Below are 18,120 nucleotides of genomic sequence, written 5' to 3' on the forward strand. Positions count from 1 at the left end.
AAACCAAAGCAACATAATAAACAAACAGAAAAAAACGATTGTTAAATTTTGATCGAAAAAATGAAAGTATATACACGTTTACGTATGTCAGGTTTTTGACAGTCCTTGTTTTCTGAAAGCCCATGCATTTCAAACATTTTTATTGCACTGTCATCAGCCAATGCATACGAAACAAGAGCAAAAATTGGCGTTTAATAAAGTAACGATGCCCCACGATACATAAAACTCCATTTAAAAACGTAAAAGTACTACCCCAAATGACTTTCAAAAGGGTGCAAATACCATTTATTCAAAAAATATTCCAACGGCTGTTCGTTGTAAAATAAAAATTTAATATATTTTACCTATACGACTTATAATGAGATGAAATAAGGGTAAATGAAAGATTTTTAAAAAAAATTTAGGCTACAATGGACTGAAATTAAGTTTAAGTCATGAAATATGTACAGACTTTGTTCTGTTGCAATGACAGTTTTGTACACAAGAGCATTTGTACAAATATGACCTATTGTTATATTTTTACAGCTGAAGTTTGACAACACATAGGAGTCCAGGCGTTTTATCACAATGTTTCCAAAAAATAAATACAGAATCAGTTTGAGAAATAAATCATTCTAGTTTCCTTTTAATCACCAAATGATACATAAAAAGTCAAACAAATGAATTCTTGCACGCTCAAGGCTTGTAGAAAACAATGTGCATTTTCGAGGACCAATGCAGTTTTCAAAATATTTTTTGGGGTGAGTTTTCTAATAAATAAACTAGTAGATCCCATTAAGTTAACTGTACAAGTTTAAGGTAGCTTGACGCGTTTCATGCGAATAAACGCTTGAAGAGAAAAAGCAAACTGTTAAACAGCGGAAAGGCACCTGCAGTTTAAGTAGAAACTTTAGTAACAGGGAGGACAAACGGTTTTCGCCAAAAAGTGCAAGTTGGATTGTAAGCTGGGTTTCACGCGCACAATAACAAATTTGCAAGCATCTGACAAAGTAAAACCAATAAAACAGTGGAACATTTGTTCAAAATAAGCAAAACATCATGTTTTATGAAGTTAATGACCGCGTCGTTTGCTGTACAATACTGATAGGGAATAATTTATACACAAAAACACAGATACTACAAAAATAATAGGTTTCAATTTTTAAAGTTTATTAAGATACGGTTTTTAGCGCCCACGGTTTAAGCATGACTGTAAACACAGGTTAAAAGAAAAAGCTAAAATGAACTATACTGTTTCTGTTATATGTACTAGTTTAAAACCTACCCATGTTGGCAAATGGAATGTACAGAAATTGTGCGCAATGTATTAAAACATATGAATTAAATGAGAGTTTTAAAAACCATTTTGTAACAAATACATGACAAGGTGATGAATTAAAAAATACATACGGAAAATGAGTTAAAAAGGCATCTGTACAGTCTTTTTAACGAACATATCAAAACAGCAAGTAAATTAAACAAAACGTGGTGAAATGTTGATGCAAAGGCATGAAGTAAAACGACAGTCCTCTTATCTCGTAAGCAGCATGATTTCTAAGAGACACAACATGGTCTTCCCATCGTATTTCAAATGTCCGTCTCTTCATATGACTTGTTAATCATGTTAAAACCGATTTTTAGCCGTTGGTCGGTAACCACGACGCGTGTGACATCGCCAGGGACGCTTCTTCGGTCTTGAGAACGACTTCTGGGTTTACGCAAGGTCACATTAGGGGTCGTTTCGTTTTTATGGATTCCTCGCGAGTCTGCCGATCTGCTGTATTGATTCACAGGCAGACTTGTCTTTCTCGATGCAATAATAGATATTGTAGGTGTTTGAGAAGTATTGGGAATATTGCGGCTAAAATTAGGCGTTGCCGGTAGTTTGTGTTTTTTCGGTGGAAGAGGAGGCGGGTAGAATGATTGGGAGGGAGGACACCAAGTGCCTTCTGAAGTCGTAGCTGAGTAGCTAGGTGGCGCATCGGAGGCGGATTTAATGCGTGGGACGTTCCTTCAAAGAAAAAATGGTTTTATTGTTGTTGTTTGATTCATATTTTTATTATTGAACCACAGTTGTAAGCGGAGCCGAAATCGGAGCCCAAAACACGAAAGTGTAAGCCCGACTAGGCCCGAAAGTATGATTGACAATGGACAATAATAGACAATGGCCTAAACAAGTCGTTTTGGGGCTCTTGGTCATTAAGTCCAGTAACTAGCTATTTGGGTAGATAAGTTGTATCATGATAAAAACGAACAAAAAACGTGAAGTTCGCCCGAATCAAGCCGGTTTGTTAAAAACCTAAATCTGAACCCGGCCCGACTGACAACTCTGGCCGGAAAAAGCCTGTTGTCAAACTGCCTGTTTTATTGCATGTTTGTTGAATCTCTTTTTATTAAATTTTCTTAGGATGTTGGTTAAATTAGTTCAACCCATTCGGTTTTTTGAATTGGAGCAATGTCGTTAAAGTTTTTTGCTCAGGAAAACACGAGGGGTTGAGACAAGAATAGAACCAACAAACTTGTGAGCAGAAGGCGGTTGCGCTAACCACTCGGCCATCTCGACGACGGTTAAAAATGATAAGTTCTGCTCGATAAGGCTTCAATACTTAGCTCAGCACGAAACAACGGAAACGTGTTTAGGCAGGGCTCAGACATAGGGTAACTAATCCAAGCAATAAACAAAAGACAAGTCAAAATCATGTGCTTACACAATGTGGTAGGTTTCAGTTCCTCGGGCTGCGGGGTCTGCCACCTGGAACGACAAAAAACAACTATATTAAGGACTTACGTTGCCGAAGTATTGGGTTTAACGGAACAATTGCATTGCATAATAAAATAATTGTTTTGTTTGTTTACCAAGGCAGGCGCAATTTACTTTTTCCAGTATATACCGTTTTATGAAATTGTTTACACACAATGTTCACTATACGGTTGAACAAAAAAAACGTAACACGCTTTGCCATTTTCCAAAACAGTACCTATTTAAAAGAGATTATCAATTTCGTAAAATACTTCTGTGTTCCACCAAGCTTAAGTACAATAGGAAGCAAGTTTTTTTCGTTATTATTTCGTCGCACCAAGCATGTCGGCCTTGTAAGCCGGACCGACTTTGGGCTTAAGTTTAAATAAACATGCTCAATTCGGGCCCGACTATATACACTCGGCATCATTTTGTCTCATTTTTACTAAATTTTTGGCCTAAATCGGGCTTGACTTTATACTAGGCATTATTTTGTCGCATTTTTACAAACTTTTTGTCCTGATTCGGGCTTTAGTTCAAAATAACGGTCTTGGGTCCAAATTGTAGGGCCGCTTACAACTCTGAGCAACATACAAACAGAAAACTGAACGAACCAATGCACACCTCCACTGAAGCATGATCTGTCCCAGTTTCCATGGGCTCTTGTCGGGTTTTGCTGGTGAAATACAGCTCGGCCGTAAGACGTGTGGTAATCGACGGGATTTGCTTTTTCTTGCTCATCTTTGGGTCTTGCGCTGAAGATTGGAAATCGTACGCGGTCATGCGGTTCACGCGAGTCATAATCTGCATACAGAGTGAAATACGGTATGACTTGTAGGCAAATGTGAAAAGTATCACTACATGTGTCAATCAGTGAGTAATAGACTGTTGATGAACAGTGTTGTCAGGTCAAATGCTCAAAAACCGCGACCAACCTGTCAAAACTAGCCCAATAACCGCAACTCCTCAGTAAATCACAAACAAGTCCTGAACGTGCCCAACTTTACTATCTTCAAAGTGTTTGTAAAGACGCAATCATTTCAAAGTGTGTGTCAAATATAAAAAAATAAGTAAAATAGCCTGTTTGACAACCTGCGATAAGTCATCAGCCCGCAACTCTATTGTAGAAACTAGCCCAATTGGGCAGAAAAACCGCCACCCTGGCAACACAGGTGATCAACAACGAAGCCCCGTGCGTAACAACAGTTTCATTGTGAACACGTAAGTGACTTGTACGCAAAACTAAGTCCAAACCATAAAAGGCAGCTTTTGGTGATTCCAAGTCATGTGCAATTTAGCTGTTACAAACATTACGGTTCACTAAATCTGCATTTGTAATGATACCGATTTAAGTCTTTCAGAGTGTTATGTTATTATAACACCGATAAAAAAAATGTGGCATCGAACAGAATTGGTCGAGGCATGGCTTTTTTGTAAGATTTCAGATTTTCGAATTGCATGACGGGTTGCTGTAAAAGTTATCTAGAAAAACTACATAGTGGGAAATTACGTAATGTTCTATTGTTATTAATTATAGCCATGCAAATATACTCATTTGTATGGCAGTATTAATTGAAATACACGCCCAAGGAACAAAACACACACACACACACGATTTTTGCTGATGTCATAAAATCAATTGTTCACGACAGGCAGGTGGCCTTCTGAATTCAATGGAATAAATGCGGAACTGAAATGAATGTGGCGCAATATCATATTGAAAGGGTTTCCATACATGCCCATTCACCTTGCTTAAAGGGTTTCCATACATGCCCATTCACCTTGAATCTGGGTGTAGGGTACACAAATTTGCGGCAATCCTATGGAGTTTAAATTGTATCAAAGGCAAAATAGACTAAAACATCAAGATTTATACACTAAAATCATTTTGATAAAAGTTTTAGTTATTTACTTGGTAACAACTTTTATGCACGTCATTTAACTGGAACTGCTGGTTTTTTGATGAAGAAAATATATAGCCCTAACAAAATAGGCAGTTTTATTTTATTGGTACATATCTTAAGCAAAAACTGTGCATACGAAAGGATTTAGTAACAGTTGCAGTACGAATTTTGCTTCGATTTTAGCAATGTTTGCATCAAGATATCGCAAACGATTTCATATCAAATGCTCCAATAGTCTTCATTAGATAAGGAAACACAAATCTTTATGCGGTTACCAAAGCAACCGACTCAAGTAGTTTGCTTGCTACACAGCACACACAATCAAATAATCTTTACATCGCAATATATTTCACAGCCAAACAAATGGTATATTGTCAATGTATAGGGCTTGTTCGAAGCGGTGATGTTACAACCTCCACTTTAAAACGCTTTGTTTAAATTAAAAACCTACAGAATCAATTCAAAACAAAGCGGAAGTATCAATTTTCAAGAAAAGTCCAATCTATGCCGCCCAGACAAAAACGTCACTTACGTAATACAGTCACGTGCGAGCTTGTCGTGTAACAAAATGCTTGACAGGTGGAACAACCCTATGGCTTGCCCAGGCCTGTCAGCGAAGGGAAACCACCGTAGCTTTTGGCCCCTTCACTATAACGCAGCTGGTTTGCGAAACTGCCCAGTATTGTAGAGATAGCAGCAAAGTTTGACGAGAAAAGGGGATTACCCAAAGTAAAATCACCGGCGGAAATCGTTGGGACAAAATATCGGACTGTAGGAGTTTGTAATTGCCAGTTTAATGACGATATGGATTATTTGTGTAACATGATAGCGTGGGAATTGTTGAAATCGTAGATGTTGCAACAACAGGAACTAAGGGGCTTGCCTAACATTTACACAACCGAATGGCTACACAGAGTTCAACTTTTGCTGTTATCAGTCCATGTCTTTAAAAGTTACCCGAGAACAAGCTTTTTTGTGAAATCCCGAAGTAGTTATTTCAAATTTTTTATTTACTTCACGGTGTGAAAATAACCTTCGATGTATCCGCATTACAAGCACATTATCTTGTTTGGCATAAACAACTCTGTACATCATTGCCTCATGTAAAATAGATATTACCTGCATAAGTTCCATGGTGTGTCCCCATTTGTGAAATCCCGCACAAAGATTTTGGATGAAAATTGAACCGTTGCTCGCATTTCGCCAGGAATAAAATTCTGCAGATAGAGTGCTTGTTATAATCTTGTGTACTGACCAATGGTTCCTAATCTTTCTTGACGCGGCCCAATTGCTCCATTTTAGTTTATGAGCGAAATTACTTTGTTAGTTGCATTTTTGTCTGTTAGACAGGAAAACTTTTTTAAAGTTTGGTTTAATTAAAATTGCCAGAAATAATTGGTTAAAAAAAATCCACATATACTTACATACAATTTTACCAAACATTTCTGTTTATACCGAACTTTAGAGCGCTTTAACCAACTCAATAAACCATGGTACCCCATTCCAATTTATATGAGTTTACCGTTATCGCCGGCCGGCACTTTAGGGCTTACCCTAATATTCAATTTATGTTCATCTTAACTCATTGAACTAATCTCCACATGCTAATACACTATAAGTATTAATAGTTGGTTGTGTACAATAAAAAACATGAAAAAAATAACACCAAAAAAATTGGGGTAAAGTTTCTTGCTAGGGGCAACTAACCGGGAACAGTAGATTGTCCGATAAGAAAATCCGCCTCAACTGGGATGGTCTTAACTTCCACCATGTCACCTGCACCGTCCACTTGGTCAAAGGCGAGATTTTTTAGTCCGTCTAGTGAATCGGACTGCACAGTTGGCGCTTTTGCACCTTCCATCAACTTGAAACCGCGACAAGCCTAAAAATGAGGATTTTTTCATCAAAAAAGCAACAAATTTGATCAAAGAAACTTGTCAAAACACGTATTTTTTCATTTTAGCATCGCATTTTTTCAACCGAGCAAGCAAACGAAACGAGTCACATAATAAGCTAATCTGATACATTTCTAAAATCACATATAGTTGGTAAATAATGTTAGTTTGCCGTTTTTTCTTGAACAGCAGGGGAAAAGGGCAACTTGTAGGGTTATTGTTAAAAAAAACGCTAAAGCAAGATTCACACCAGACGCGGTTGGCGGATAGCGACGCGTTTTTGCGTTCGACGGCAAGCGACGGGGTATTCACACCAGACAGCGACTTGCCGTGACGGCGTGATTTTCTCGGTTGAAACGGCTGACGGCAAAGTTAAATCGGATTTAACTTTTCCGTCAGCCGCGCTACACTGCTGGATGAAAAACTCGGTATTCGGCGGGTGCTCGACTTGTTTAAGATACATTTCTGCTTGATTTAGGTCTTTTTGTTTGTAGGTGGGTTGTTTTATCGTTTTTACCAAGAAAATAAGAATGAAGTACTGATAGTATTGGTACAAATTGTCTTGTTTTAATTGTTTTTTGTCTGCTTTTAGTAAATTAGTTTGAAATGGTCGTTTAAACAGTTTGAAATTAAATACTGAACACAAACATACTAAAATTTTCTTACCAGTGGTTTAAAGAACTTTTATTCACAGCTTTTTGTTTAGTCTTGGTTTTTTTCGAAATGATTTTGTAATTATCTAATCACTACTTTGCAAAAAGAAAAGTACAAGAGAGGTGCTGCTGTTGAAATCTTACCAGGATGGAATCACTATTCATATGAGCCTATGCGTAGGTGAGTTTTGGTATAAGTTCTAAATGTATTGCTCCTTTAACAACTATGATTTGTTGCAGAAGTGTAGGAACTTTTACTAATCTACATGTCTATGACTGATTCAGCAACTCCAGTGCACCTGTTCAATAAACTTCATGGCAAGAAAAGAAAATGTTATATATGTATTTCCAGGTTGGTATACTTGAATAAAAATGTAGTTTCTGCCGATCAACTGTTCCATATATATTTCCATAGAGTTCAAGATATGAATTTGTGACATGTTTGTCAGACTTGGAAATCAAATTCCCAATAAAAACCTCATCCAACATCACAGATCAAATTGATGAAGTTACAAACTTCTGAAAAGTATGCCACAAGCCAAAGAATACAAGTTTTTTTCTCGCATTTGACAACATTTAGCATCATTGTAATTGTGCAACAATGTGCAAGTTTAATGTAAATGCATCTTTTTGCATTTAAGTTTTTTTGTATGTTGTTATATGATTGTTTTCTTTGCGTTTCTGCAATCTTGTGTTTTCTAAAATGTGTTCATTTATGTTATTGCTATTATATTACCAACTTTGAAACATAAAGTGTCTGTAAAACAGGAAAGTGTGTTTCAACAGCAATGACAGAAGTAAACTTAATCCAATGTTGCTGTTGTAATTGTTTTTGGAACATTTTACCGTGGAATGATGATCAACATTATATTTTGTCACAAAATAAACTAAACGGAATTTTGTAGGAACTTTCTTAAGACGTAGAAACACTCAATATGTCAAGCACATTGACCCAGTTTTCTTAGCAACAAAAGTCGTCGATGGCAACCGCACTGCCGGTGTGAAGGGCCAACGTCGCGTCAAACGTTACGCGCAAAATCCGCCAACAACCGCCGGCGCTGACATCGCTAGCCGCCACCGTCAACCGCGTCTGGTGTGCAGAGCCCTTTAGTGTAACAAAATATAATCCCAAATTTAAAACGCTGAGGTCATATCACACAAGACAAAGCGAACAGACTCAACGAACAAAACCACAGCTGTATTTTAGAACGACGTGTACGGTCGGTGACGGACAAGGAACACACGACTGATGTTGTTTGGACAGCGGAGAGGTGTACACAAAAACCTCGCGCTCGGCGGGAAACCAAGTAAGATCGAATTAGGCTATTGTGATGCAACAGACAAAGTCTCGTGCCCTAACCGCCAAAAACACGGTTGTCACATTCGTAAAACTTTTTTCTCACATGGTTCAGGAAAAAAAATGGGTGTGGCGGGGAAAACCGGTCCTTATTCCTGCGTTTTTTTAGCGCTGACATAGTGGCACGGGATATGGTAAACATTGCTGATTGCGCAATGAAAACGGGGGTTAGACAACATGGTAATCAATTTTTAGAAAGTTGTTTGCAATATGGACGGGTTCCTATTCGTTTTATCATTTTTCTTGCGTTACATTACAGTTTACAAAGGGATGTCTCAAGTAGAAAAACTGGGTATTCTATAATAACTGTTTCGAATCCAAAATATCGAATCTAGTTCTTATATCATTTTTTCTGCGCAATGGACAATAATAAACAATCCACTAAAATAATTGCACAACTGCATAAAAAATGCCAAAATGCCCTGAAATGTACAGAGACATAAAGAAAAAAGCGTGTTCATAAAAAAAATTAACAGTTTTATTGCCCTAACTAAAGATAGAAAAATAGGTTTTCAAATGGGAAAAAGTCAATATGCTTTCGTGGTAAATAGGAATTTAAACAGAAAAAAAGGTTGAAGATTATTTCGCAAAAAAATAGTTGTCACTGTGCTTTACACGTTCTTTGTATTCAACCGATGTGCTTGAAATAAACTGTAAGTTTTTATTCAAGCATATCGGCTGAATAAAGGGGGTTTTCAGGGGGTTGTAACGTTCGTCAAATCAGACGGTTGTGTTGACTGTCGCCTAACCCCGTGACAAGGTGGCGTGTCAACATATCCCTCCATTAAGCACACAGTCCAATGTTGCAATAGCAAAAAAAACACCTGGACCAGGGGTGTCAAACTCGTGTGGTTCGCGGGCCACATTGCAGTTTGGGAATTATGCCGAGGGCCGCATGTAATTTTTAGTCTAGTTTTATACAATTAAACAACCTTTTCGCTACGACGACCGCATTGCACATCCTTGTTTCACCAACGGCCGCCAATTATCTACTGGTTTTGTTTAAAAATTACAAGAAAAAGGTATATCATATATATACCATCTACTGACGCCCCAAAAGCGCAGATTAATTTCCAACTTAATGTACAGATTAAGCTACACAATGTGAAGACCAGCAGTTTTAACTCTATTATTACGTCATAATCTATACTGTGACGCTTTTCGTACCTGTTTTTTCGCATTGTTTGCACACAATTAGGCTCTTTTCAGTAACACAAAATCTGTTTAGGGCAGTTTAAAAATCAAAAATTTTGGCAAAGGAGTTTTAATTACATAACGTCTGCCAGTACATATATTTTAATGTGGCCGTACGGCCGCGGGTTGTACACCCTTGACTGAAACTTTAAGGAACGGTTTAATTACTATCGTTTCTATTCATAACATATGAATTTGTGTTTATAAATTAAATTTCGGTAAACGTCAGTTTCAACAATAGCTTTAAACTTGAAAAGTAAGAAAAAATTAGTATAATTAGATAAAAATCTGACAAAATACTACAATTGTTGTTGACTGTTCGTGGGACGCATTGGAGGGCTTCGTGGGCCGCATGCGGCCCGCGGGCCGCGAGTTTGACAGGCCTGACCTAGACCGAATGCTCGCTTGTGAGACAACTATATTTTTCAGCTAATACGTTTTAAGCAGTTGTCTCAACCTTACACTGATCGCGTACCACCTGACGACATTTTATATCGCTGTGTACCACCTAAACCCTGTTTGAATAGGTAGAACAAGACATTGTTCTAGACTAGTTTCTAAAAAGTACCACTAGTAGTACGCGTACCACAGGTTGAAAAGTACTAGTTCGCAGTGTTCTTTGCTGAATAAACCGACATCCATACGTCTTTCAGTATGTGGTAAACGAAAAGTATACTAACAAACCGTGTATTACATGCTATTAATGGTGAATTTACAAAATGCTCATTGCAAGCTGGCAAAGGAATTTATAAAACATAATTCTTGAGGCACCATTTTACAAAAACAAAAAGGTGAAAAGTTACCTGGACAAAGAAGAGTTTGGGTTTGCCAGCTAACGATGGGCATTTGTCCGGTCGGAATGGAGTGGTCAATTCCTTCAGCATAAATGAGCCGTCTTTTGCATAGAGGACATCGTCTTTTCCACCATGAGTCAGCACACAACACACAAAGCAATCGTAATCTGTGTGGTCAGCGTTGGCCACTGTATAAAGAAATAGAAAATGTAAATGTTGCACATTTTCATGAAAAGTAGCTTTATGTTGCACACAAAATCAAGTTCAAAAAAAAAAAATTCAAGAAACTACAGTCGTTCAATTTAAGTTGTAGGCACCATTCCTAGAAACTGGTTTTATGGTGCTTTGGTTTTAAGACCAACCAGACAGATTACTTCCAATTGGCTTTACAAGGCTTTGTCCCGTTAAAGCACCTGCGCACGCCACGCAGTGCACGTCCCAATAAGAGCAAAGCAAATAATTTCAATATTAAACCAACAAAAGCAAAACGATTGGGAAAAGTACAGGGGGTTTGCTATAAGACACATATGGTTCCAAATTTGGCTTTTTATGGCTACTTGAGACGCCATTGTAATGATTCAGCATTTACAGCTTGATTGTGTTTAGAAAGCGGTAGTAAAACATGATACTACTGTCCACAAGTCGCAGAATGAAAATCTATACCCAATTAAGAGTGCAATGGTATCCAACCGTTTAGTTCCTTGGAAAACCGTAACATGAAACCCGTTTTTCACAAAGGATAGGGGGATTTAGTGTAAGTTTATAGGTTTCGTGTTGCCGAATTTACTGAGAACAAGCCTTGGTGGTATTATGATGAAACTACATATTAATCATTAACGATTGGAGTACCAACCTACGATCTTTTCAAGTTTTATTGTCTTGTAGACTTAGCCCTGTGTAACTGGGTTAAGTTAGTTGGTACCTGTTAAGCTATGGTTACTTTGCGCGCTTAAAATTATGTCAAAATCAACTTTGGTTCATTGGAATGCTTGGAAGGCGATATCCTACCAATTTAAGCGAAAGCGCTTGCAACGGTTGTTTATACATTTTTTACATTAGGGTTTGAGATTTATAAAAATGATATTTTTTGAACCACAAAATGTAGTATAATATACATATAGGAACGATCTTCGTTTTTTGCGAATCTTTTTGGTATTCAACCTTTTTTAAGTCAGCTCTGTTTAAAACGAGACAATTATATAGTTTACTGGGACTTCCGAGTGCAAAATAATTCGTTAGACTTGATTGCAATAGTAACTACATTCGATTTTTTTTAACACTATGACTCAAATATCTGGGCCCCACGCGAACACATTCATCGTCAGAGACCACTTCATGACGTTCAAAAGGGTGAAATCACTTTGGGAAGATATGTTACGCTGTGGACTGTCTAGGGAAATTGGCGGCGTTGCGTTTGGTAAGGGTTTGTTACCAATGCTATTTTAGTTTTTAAAAAACTGTTAAAAACGCATACAAAAGTAGCGCAGTAATCCACATACCTGTTTCAATCCACGCCATCATGTCCTCTTTGGTGCAGTCATCAATAACTCGAACATATTCAAAGCCGAGCATTTTAGCTGTGTTTTGAAGGTTTGCAGCATCTTTTTCGGTGCCGTGTCGCTCTTCCAAATTATTTATTAGAAATTTCTAAAACAAATATGATAATTTTAGACATAAATGTTCAAATGCTAAAAATGTTGTGCACAGAATGTGCTGAACCCTCTCCATAAAATATTAATTTTCATTTGAGAAGAAAGATCTTTTTTGAGAAATTGGTAAGTTTAATTAATACAATACAACATGGAACGCAAACCAGCAAAAAACAACGCATTAAATGTTTAAAATCGCTCATCCATACAAAACACGTTAAAAAATTCCGTTAAACAGACAAAAATAAATTATAACCAGTGAAAGTTCACTTAACCAATAGTTGTGTTTTGAAAAGCTTTTAGTTAGATTTGCAAAAAAAATATCATATTCCTACTATAGTTGCTCTCAATTTACGACACGTTAACTGAAGCTGGCTTTTTGAATCAAAATTTAGGCGGTTGCCACTCGACACAGGTGATGAGAAACGGTCATGTCAAAGCGACCCAACATTCAGAGAGGTTTCATACGAAACTGTACCAGACACGCGTGGTTACAGCAGCAGGCGTAACTAAGTCGCAAAACTTTAGTTTCGTAAGGAAATTCCCCAAAATAAAACAGCTTTACCTCTGTACATGCAAACGCCACTAAATAACTATTTACATATACTGCAAAGGGTATTATCTGAAAATCCCTTTATGCTTAAGGTCAGTGTTTATGAGAAAAGGATTTTTTACAGTTAAAAAGTAGTATAAAGCAACTGTAAAAAAACAACACTTTAGATCCTAAAACGATAAAACAGAACGCAATAAGTACCACGTCAAAATGTATTGCATCAACATTTAAATTGACCGGGAGTCATGAAATGCCAGACACACAATAATCCTAATTTCATCATGGTTAAGTAAACTCATTAGCACAAAAATCGAACGACAATACATTGATTCATATCCATGCTCCCAAGCAATGACGCCATAACAGTCAGGTTACATCAAGGACATTGTGACATCACAAAAAATGGCGCAATGTTATTAAGTCATTCCAATAGCTATTCAAGTGATTATATCATGGCCCCTACACTTTCAAGGGCCTTAGTACATAACATATTAATTGGAAGTGCCCAATAAACATATGTCTAAGAACAAAAAGAGAAATTAGCTTCTTTAATCTTCACTGTTGTCAAAACAATACATTTAATTCAGAATCGACAGTTAAGACTAGAGGTAAAAATCAAAATGAGTACTACAAGCCATATTACTATGTCTAACAGGTGTACACTATTCACATTCAAATGCGTCTAAATATAGCAACTGTTAATAGGCACATGATTTACAGCCCTAACGTTGCACACTATAACGCTGACATCAAATATACGATTACGCCAGTCTTGCACCTATTGATTTCGATACAGGTTCACAAACGCAAATGGAGAAACTGTTTACGATTTAGACGTCACAACATATGATTGTCACTTGTCAGCATATGACTCTTATATATGACTTGGACACAGACCAGACAACAGCAATTAAGTGTTTGCAAGATAGAAATATATTTACGTGGTCGTTAACCCCTGCTACACCAGGACACGCCTGCTTTGCTGATGCTACAAGTTTAGCTTTGTATGCGGTGCGTAAATACATTTTGGTATTGCACCACTACCAATGTCTCGCTCAGCATATGGTACAACTGTTTGATTTCAATACCCCTAACAATTTCAAAGCGTGTTTATTGACCACTTAAGCAAGCATTACCAATAAGGTATTGCACATTTTCATGCAGTATTTTTGAAGTTTGTTTGAAAACCATTAACAAACAGTTTTTTCTTGTGTTTGTTAAAAACCCACACACAACAGGTTTTTTCTACTGTTCACAAGGCACATTTCTACAAAATCTTATTGTTTTCCAATTGTGAGTTAATATGCCATGTGCGGTTGCAATTCTGCTTTCATGAAGTTAAAATTTCCACTTACAAAGTAGCACGAGTGTATTGAATCTAGAGCAGTGGCTTTTAACCCTTAGGAAATTTCCCGTGTCAAGTCAAGGTTACCTAAATTGCTGTTTTATTGTTACTTGAATATCCAAAGGTAACAGGTTTGATTATTTTGTCACAAATTTAAGTGTTTTCTGGAATAAAGGATGTTGTTGGGAATGTAAAACACAAAACATATCATCATAAGATGCCAGCTAGGTTAAGAACAGTGGTGGGATTCAATTTTTTTGTCAGCCGGTTCTATCACAAAGTCATATTTTTCAGCCGGTTCTGTTACAAAAAGTCCATTGAAAGTAACCAGTAATGCTAACCGGTTCACTAATCTCATAAAATTTCGTGAGACGGTTCTATAGAACCGGTGCGAACCGGCTGAATCCCACCACTGGTGAAGAACCACAGATCTAGATAAAGCAATTTAGCTACTTCAGTTTAGACAAATCAGCGACTAGATTTTTATCCTTTGTCCTGATTCTAAGTCACTCAAACCAAGCTGATTAGAAAATTTTCCATGAATGATAACATGTTTACCCAATGTCGAACTTATGACACAACATTTCAACAAACTCTAATCAGAAGTGCAGTCTGAAATAGACCAGCCTAATTAATCATTTTAACATGACACCACCATACTTGGTTAGGAATAAAAATATGGTGCAATTTGTACATGTCATCAACATTTAAAAGCAACTCTTCAGCTAAGTCTAAATACCTTATTAATATTAAAAGACTTTTTCCTGGTTGAAATGACGATTTGAATATGAATTAGACCAGCCTAAGTAATCATTTTGATGTGGCACCACAATACTTAATTAGGAATGAGAAACATGGTGCAATTTTTAAATGCCGTCATCACTTGAAAGCTCTTAATTTTAAAAGCTTTGTCCTGGTTGAAATGCTTGCTTCTGTCAAACCAGTTTCAATGACAATGAAAAAAATAACTTACTTTTTGGTTAAATATGATAAAACATCCTCTTTCTTTGTTGTTCATTTTGTACTTAAACTCTTCTTCAGTAGCGCTTGCTACTAAAGAAGGTTCAGTAGGCACTGCACCACTCTGTTGTCGTTGTGTCATGAGCCTTTGTTGTGGAAACTTTGAGTTATCTTCCCAATCTGGATCACTTTCACCTCCAGCATCTGGTACATCTGCTATCGGTGTGGTTACTATGTGGCTGCACAAAATATTTTTTCATTTAGTTCAGTTAAGTATCCTTTTAATGAATAGTAATAAGATAAGTTGCGTTCATTTCGCTAGTGAATAAATACATTAACACAATAGCACTGAACAATCACCCAGCCAGAAGTTGCCCTGCAACACTAAAATGTTATGGAGCAAAACATTGAACGGCACAATTCGCGGATAATGGCTGAACAAACAAGTAGCTACAACTTTACTAAGACATGCTATTTTAAAATCATTTTGACCTCTCATGCTATTGCACAGACATTAGAGATGCATTAAATACAGTGTTGACATAGGCATGGGATTAGGCCAAATATTGGGTGACTTTTGAATTAATTTTACCAGTTTCGAGGGAAAAGCAAGTGATTTCACAGTGAATATTACACTTTTAAACAACATGGTTGGTTTCTGAAATACAAAAGAAACTATAATAGTAATCAAGCATCGATGGGGCACGGGAAAACATAAATCTTTTAAAAAATTTTGGTTCACTTGTGAATTACCTATCTAAGCAATCACTCTTACCCCATGAAGTGCTTGACTGAGTCAGTTGCTCCTTCAGGTTTTAAGATAATTTCCTGTGTGTCCAGATCTTTAAACACATCGTCCGCTTGTACCTCAAAGTCTCCACTGTAAAATTAAATTTTCCTGTAAGCAGGGTTCCCGTGCAATTTTCGTTCATAAATTACATGACTTTTCCAAAACTTTTCCAAAAGGAAAAAAAAACAAATTTCCATAACCCTTTTGAAAAAAATGGAGCAAATTCCATACTTTTTCAAGGACTTTTGCAAAAGTTGGCTTTTTTCAAAACTTTTCCAGGCCTTCCAAATACAAATCTAAATTCCATAACTTTTCAAGGTTTTCCTAACCCGCGGGAACCCTGTGTAAGGTTCATTTTTGACACTGCTCCCTTTCTCACCGTAACACTCTTGTGTGGTTTTATGTGTTACCATTAAATGCACACACTTGTTTCGTATCAAACAAACCTTTTTCGCAGGCCTTCTTTTAAAACATTTCCAGCAGGTCTTCCAGATGAAGTAGTTGCACGTTTAGGTGATGGACCAGCAAACAAAGCCGCTCCTGAAAAAAGAATAATGTTTATAAATATAAAACTTATGAATTTCAGAAATAAATTTCAAGCCAAATTTATTATAGACACAACACAGTTTGCTTATTACACATACATACCTGCAGAAGGTTTTAAACTGGCACTCTTTGGTGTTGTGCTTGGACTCGGATAAAACATACCTGGAAAAGATTGTGTGCAATGAAAGAAATGACAATTGAAATTGCTGCAACTGGTTTAGACTGTTTGTTAAACAATTGACTTCACTTAACTCTAACACAGAGCTTATATATAATACAAATGCATTTACATTATGATATTTCCTATGAGGTCACTTCGAACGATGTGATGTAATTTGAAAATGCACAAAAACAATAAATCGCAACAAATATAGATCATTACTCCTTGAAAACTTGCATCACAATTATTACCACAACAACTTTAATCAATCATTACCATAACTTTGTTACATGCTATCAAATATCAAAGCATCAAGTTACATATCTTGTTTTTTACAGAACAGTGTTTTAACTGTTTAGAATAAACTGGTTTGGTTTTCTAGACAAGAAGGTCAATTTTCTAGTTGAGTTGAGTTTATTTCACTTGGTGAAAGAAAACATGGTGACACAATAGTATTACAACAATCACCAAGCATAAAAGAGCTGTGCAATGTTGAGACGTTTTGCGTTTAAAACAGTGAAGGGCACAAATGTAGATAATGGCTAAACAGGCTGCAGCTACACTGTATTATAAAGCATTACATGACTGGAGCTCACAAGAAAGTGAGGTCGGTGTACTGTGGTTAAACATGACTTGGGGAAGAAGCCAGTTTTCATCAGTTGGGGACTGGGGTTTAAGTTTGTACACTTTATCAGGTACCTAATTGTAAACTTTCACATAAAACAAACCTGGAGGCTTTGGGGGTGATCCATTTGCAACTAATGCAGGTGATTCTGGTTGTGGGTTAAATCCAGAACCTGTTAAAAATAGATGGGGCTAATAAAATACATGAACACAAAAGTTGACATGTTACAATGATATAATTTACAATATTATAGTTTATGTAGCAAGTATTGAACATTTTCAGTGTTAAACTAAAAAAATGCAACATTTTGTATTATTTCAGTGTACCTGAGAGATGCGAGTCAGGTTCCAAAAATGGGATATCATCTTCATCAAAGGTGCCAGCATCCACTGTATCCTTTACTATGGGCATGCCAGTCTAAAACCAACATAACAAAACCAAATTTTAATCTCCAACACTCTTTTCTTATTGTCAGTTCTTAACCTTGACATTGTTACTTTAAAATTTTATAGGTTTAAAAATTACCGGAATCTCTTCATCCATCATTCCACATTAATCAATTCCAAATTTAATTCCAATAAATGTTCTGAGTGGGTGCAAGTTCACGTTAAAAATAAAGTCAGGATAATAAAATGGTCTCACTAGTAAACAGCAATCTGTGTTCTTTGCCTATACGGAAGTTAGTTGACTTAAAAATCGTCTGAAACGAAGATAAATATGTTTCAAATGATGAATTATGCAAGATTGTGCTAACTTTTACCACCTCATCTATGACCTTAAAAATGTTTTCTCTGCTCTGCTTTAACGAGAACGACCAACACTTGATGAATTTCTCTCTACCTTGGTGTGGAGGCGTTGCACCTTATATACCTAGACAGCTAAGGCTGTAAAAAACTCACTGGTGGAGTTCAACAATCGGTGCCTAGTTGGAAAAACGCTGAGTCAGCATTCGAGTCACATAAGGCAATAGTGACCA

General features: G+C 36.8%; 1 protein-coding gene and 1 long non-coding RNA gene across 3 annotated transcripts; one reads left to right on the top strand and one right to left on the bottom strand.

Moving 5' to 3' along the window:
- Positions 1 to 609: 609 nt before the first annotated feature.
- On the bottom strand, positions 610 to 17,863 carry LOC145232006 (uncharacterized). Its single transcript, XM_080096491.1, has 14 exons — positions 17,670 to 17,863; positions 17,471 to 17,561; positions 17,248 to 17,316; positions 16,462 to 16,521; positions 16,260 to 16,353; positions 15,799 to 15,903; positions 15,037 to 15,262; positions 12,016 to 12,163; positions 10,526 to 10,704; positions 6,331 to 6,505; positions 5,743 to 5,840; positions 3,344 to 3,523; positions 2,688 to 2,731; positions 610 to 1,990 (listed from the first exon to the last, which is right to left on the bottom strand). The coding sequence occupies exons 1-14, from the start codon at positions 17,688 to 17,690 to the stop codon at positions 1,567 to 1,569; spliced, it is 1,914 nt and encodes a 637-aa protein (XP_079952617.1). The 5' UTR covers positions 17,691 to 17,863; the 3' UTR covers positions 610 to 1,566.
- On the top strand, positions 7,019 to 8,075 carry LOC145232009 (uncharacterized). Of its 2 annotated transcripts, XR_013860806.1 has the most exons (3): positions 7,087 to 7,352; positions 7,412 to 7,523; positions 7,587 to 8,075. It is a non-coding gene; the product is annotated as an uncharacterized LOC145232009 (long non-coding RNA). The 2 variants fall into 2 exon arrangements; XR_013860805.1 differs by having other exon boundaries at positions 7,019 to 7,352; positions 7,412 to 8,075.
- Positions 17,864 to 18,120: the final 257 nt, after the last annotated feature.

The sequence above is a fragment of the Phallusia mammillata genome, chromosome 6 (assembly GCF_965637545.1).
Source record: "Phallusia mammillata chromosome 6, kaPhaMamm4.hap1.1, whole genome shotgun sequence".
Lineage (NCBI taxonomy): Eukaryota > Metazoa > Chordata > Ascidiacea > Phlebobranchia > Ascidiidae > Phallusia > Phallusia mammillata.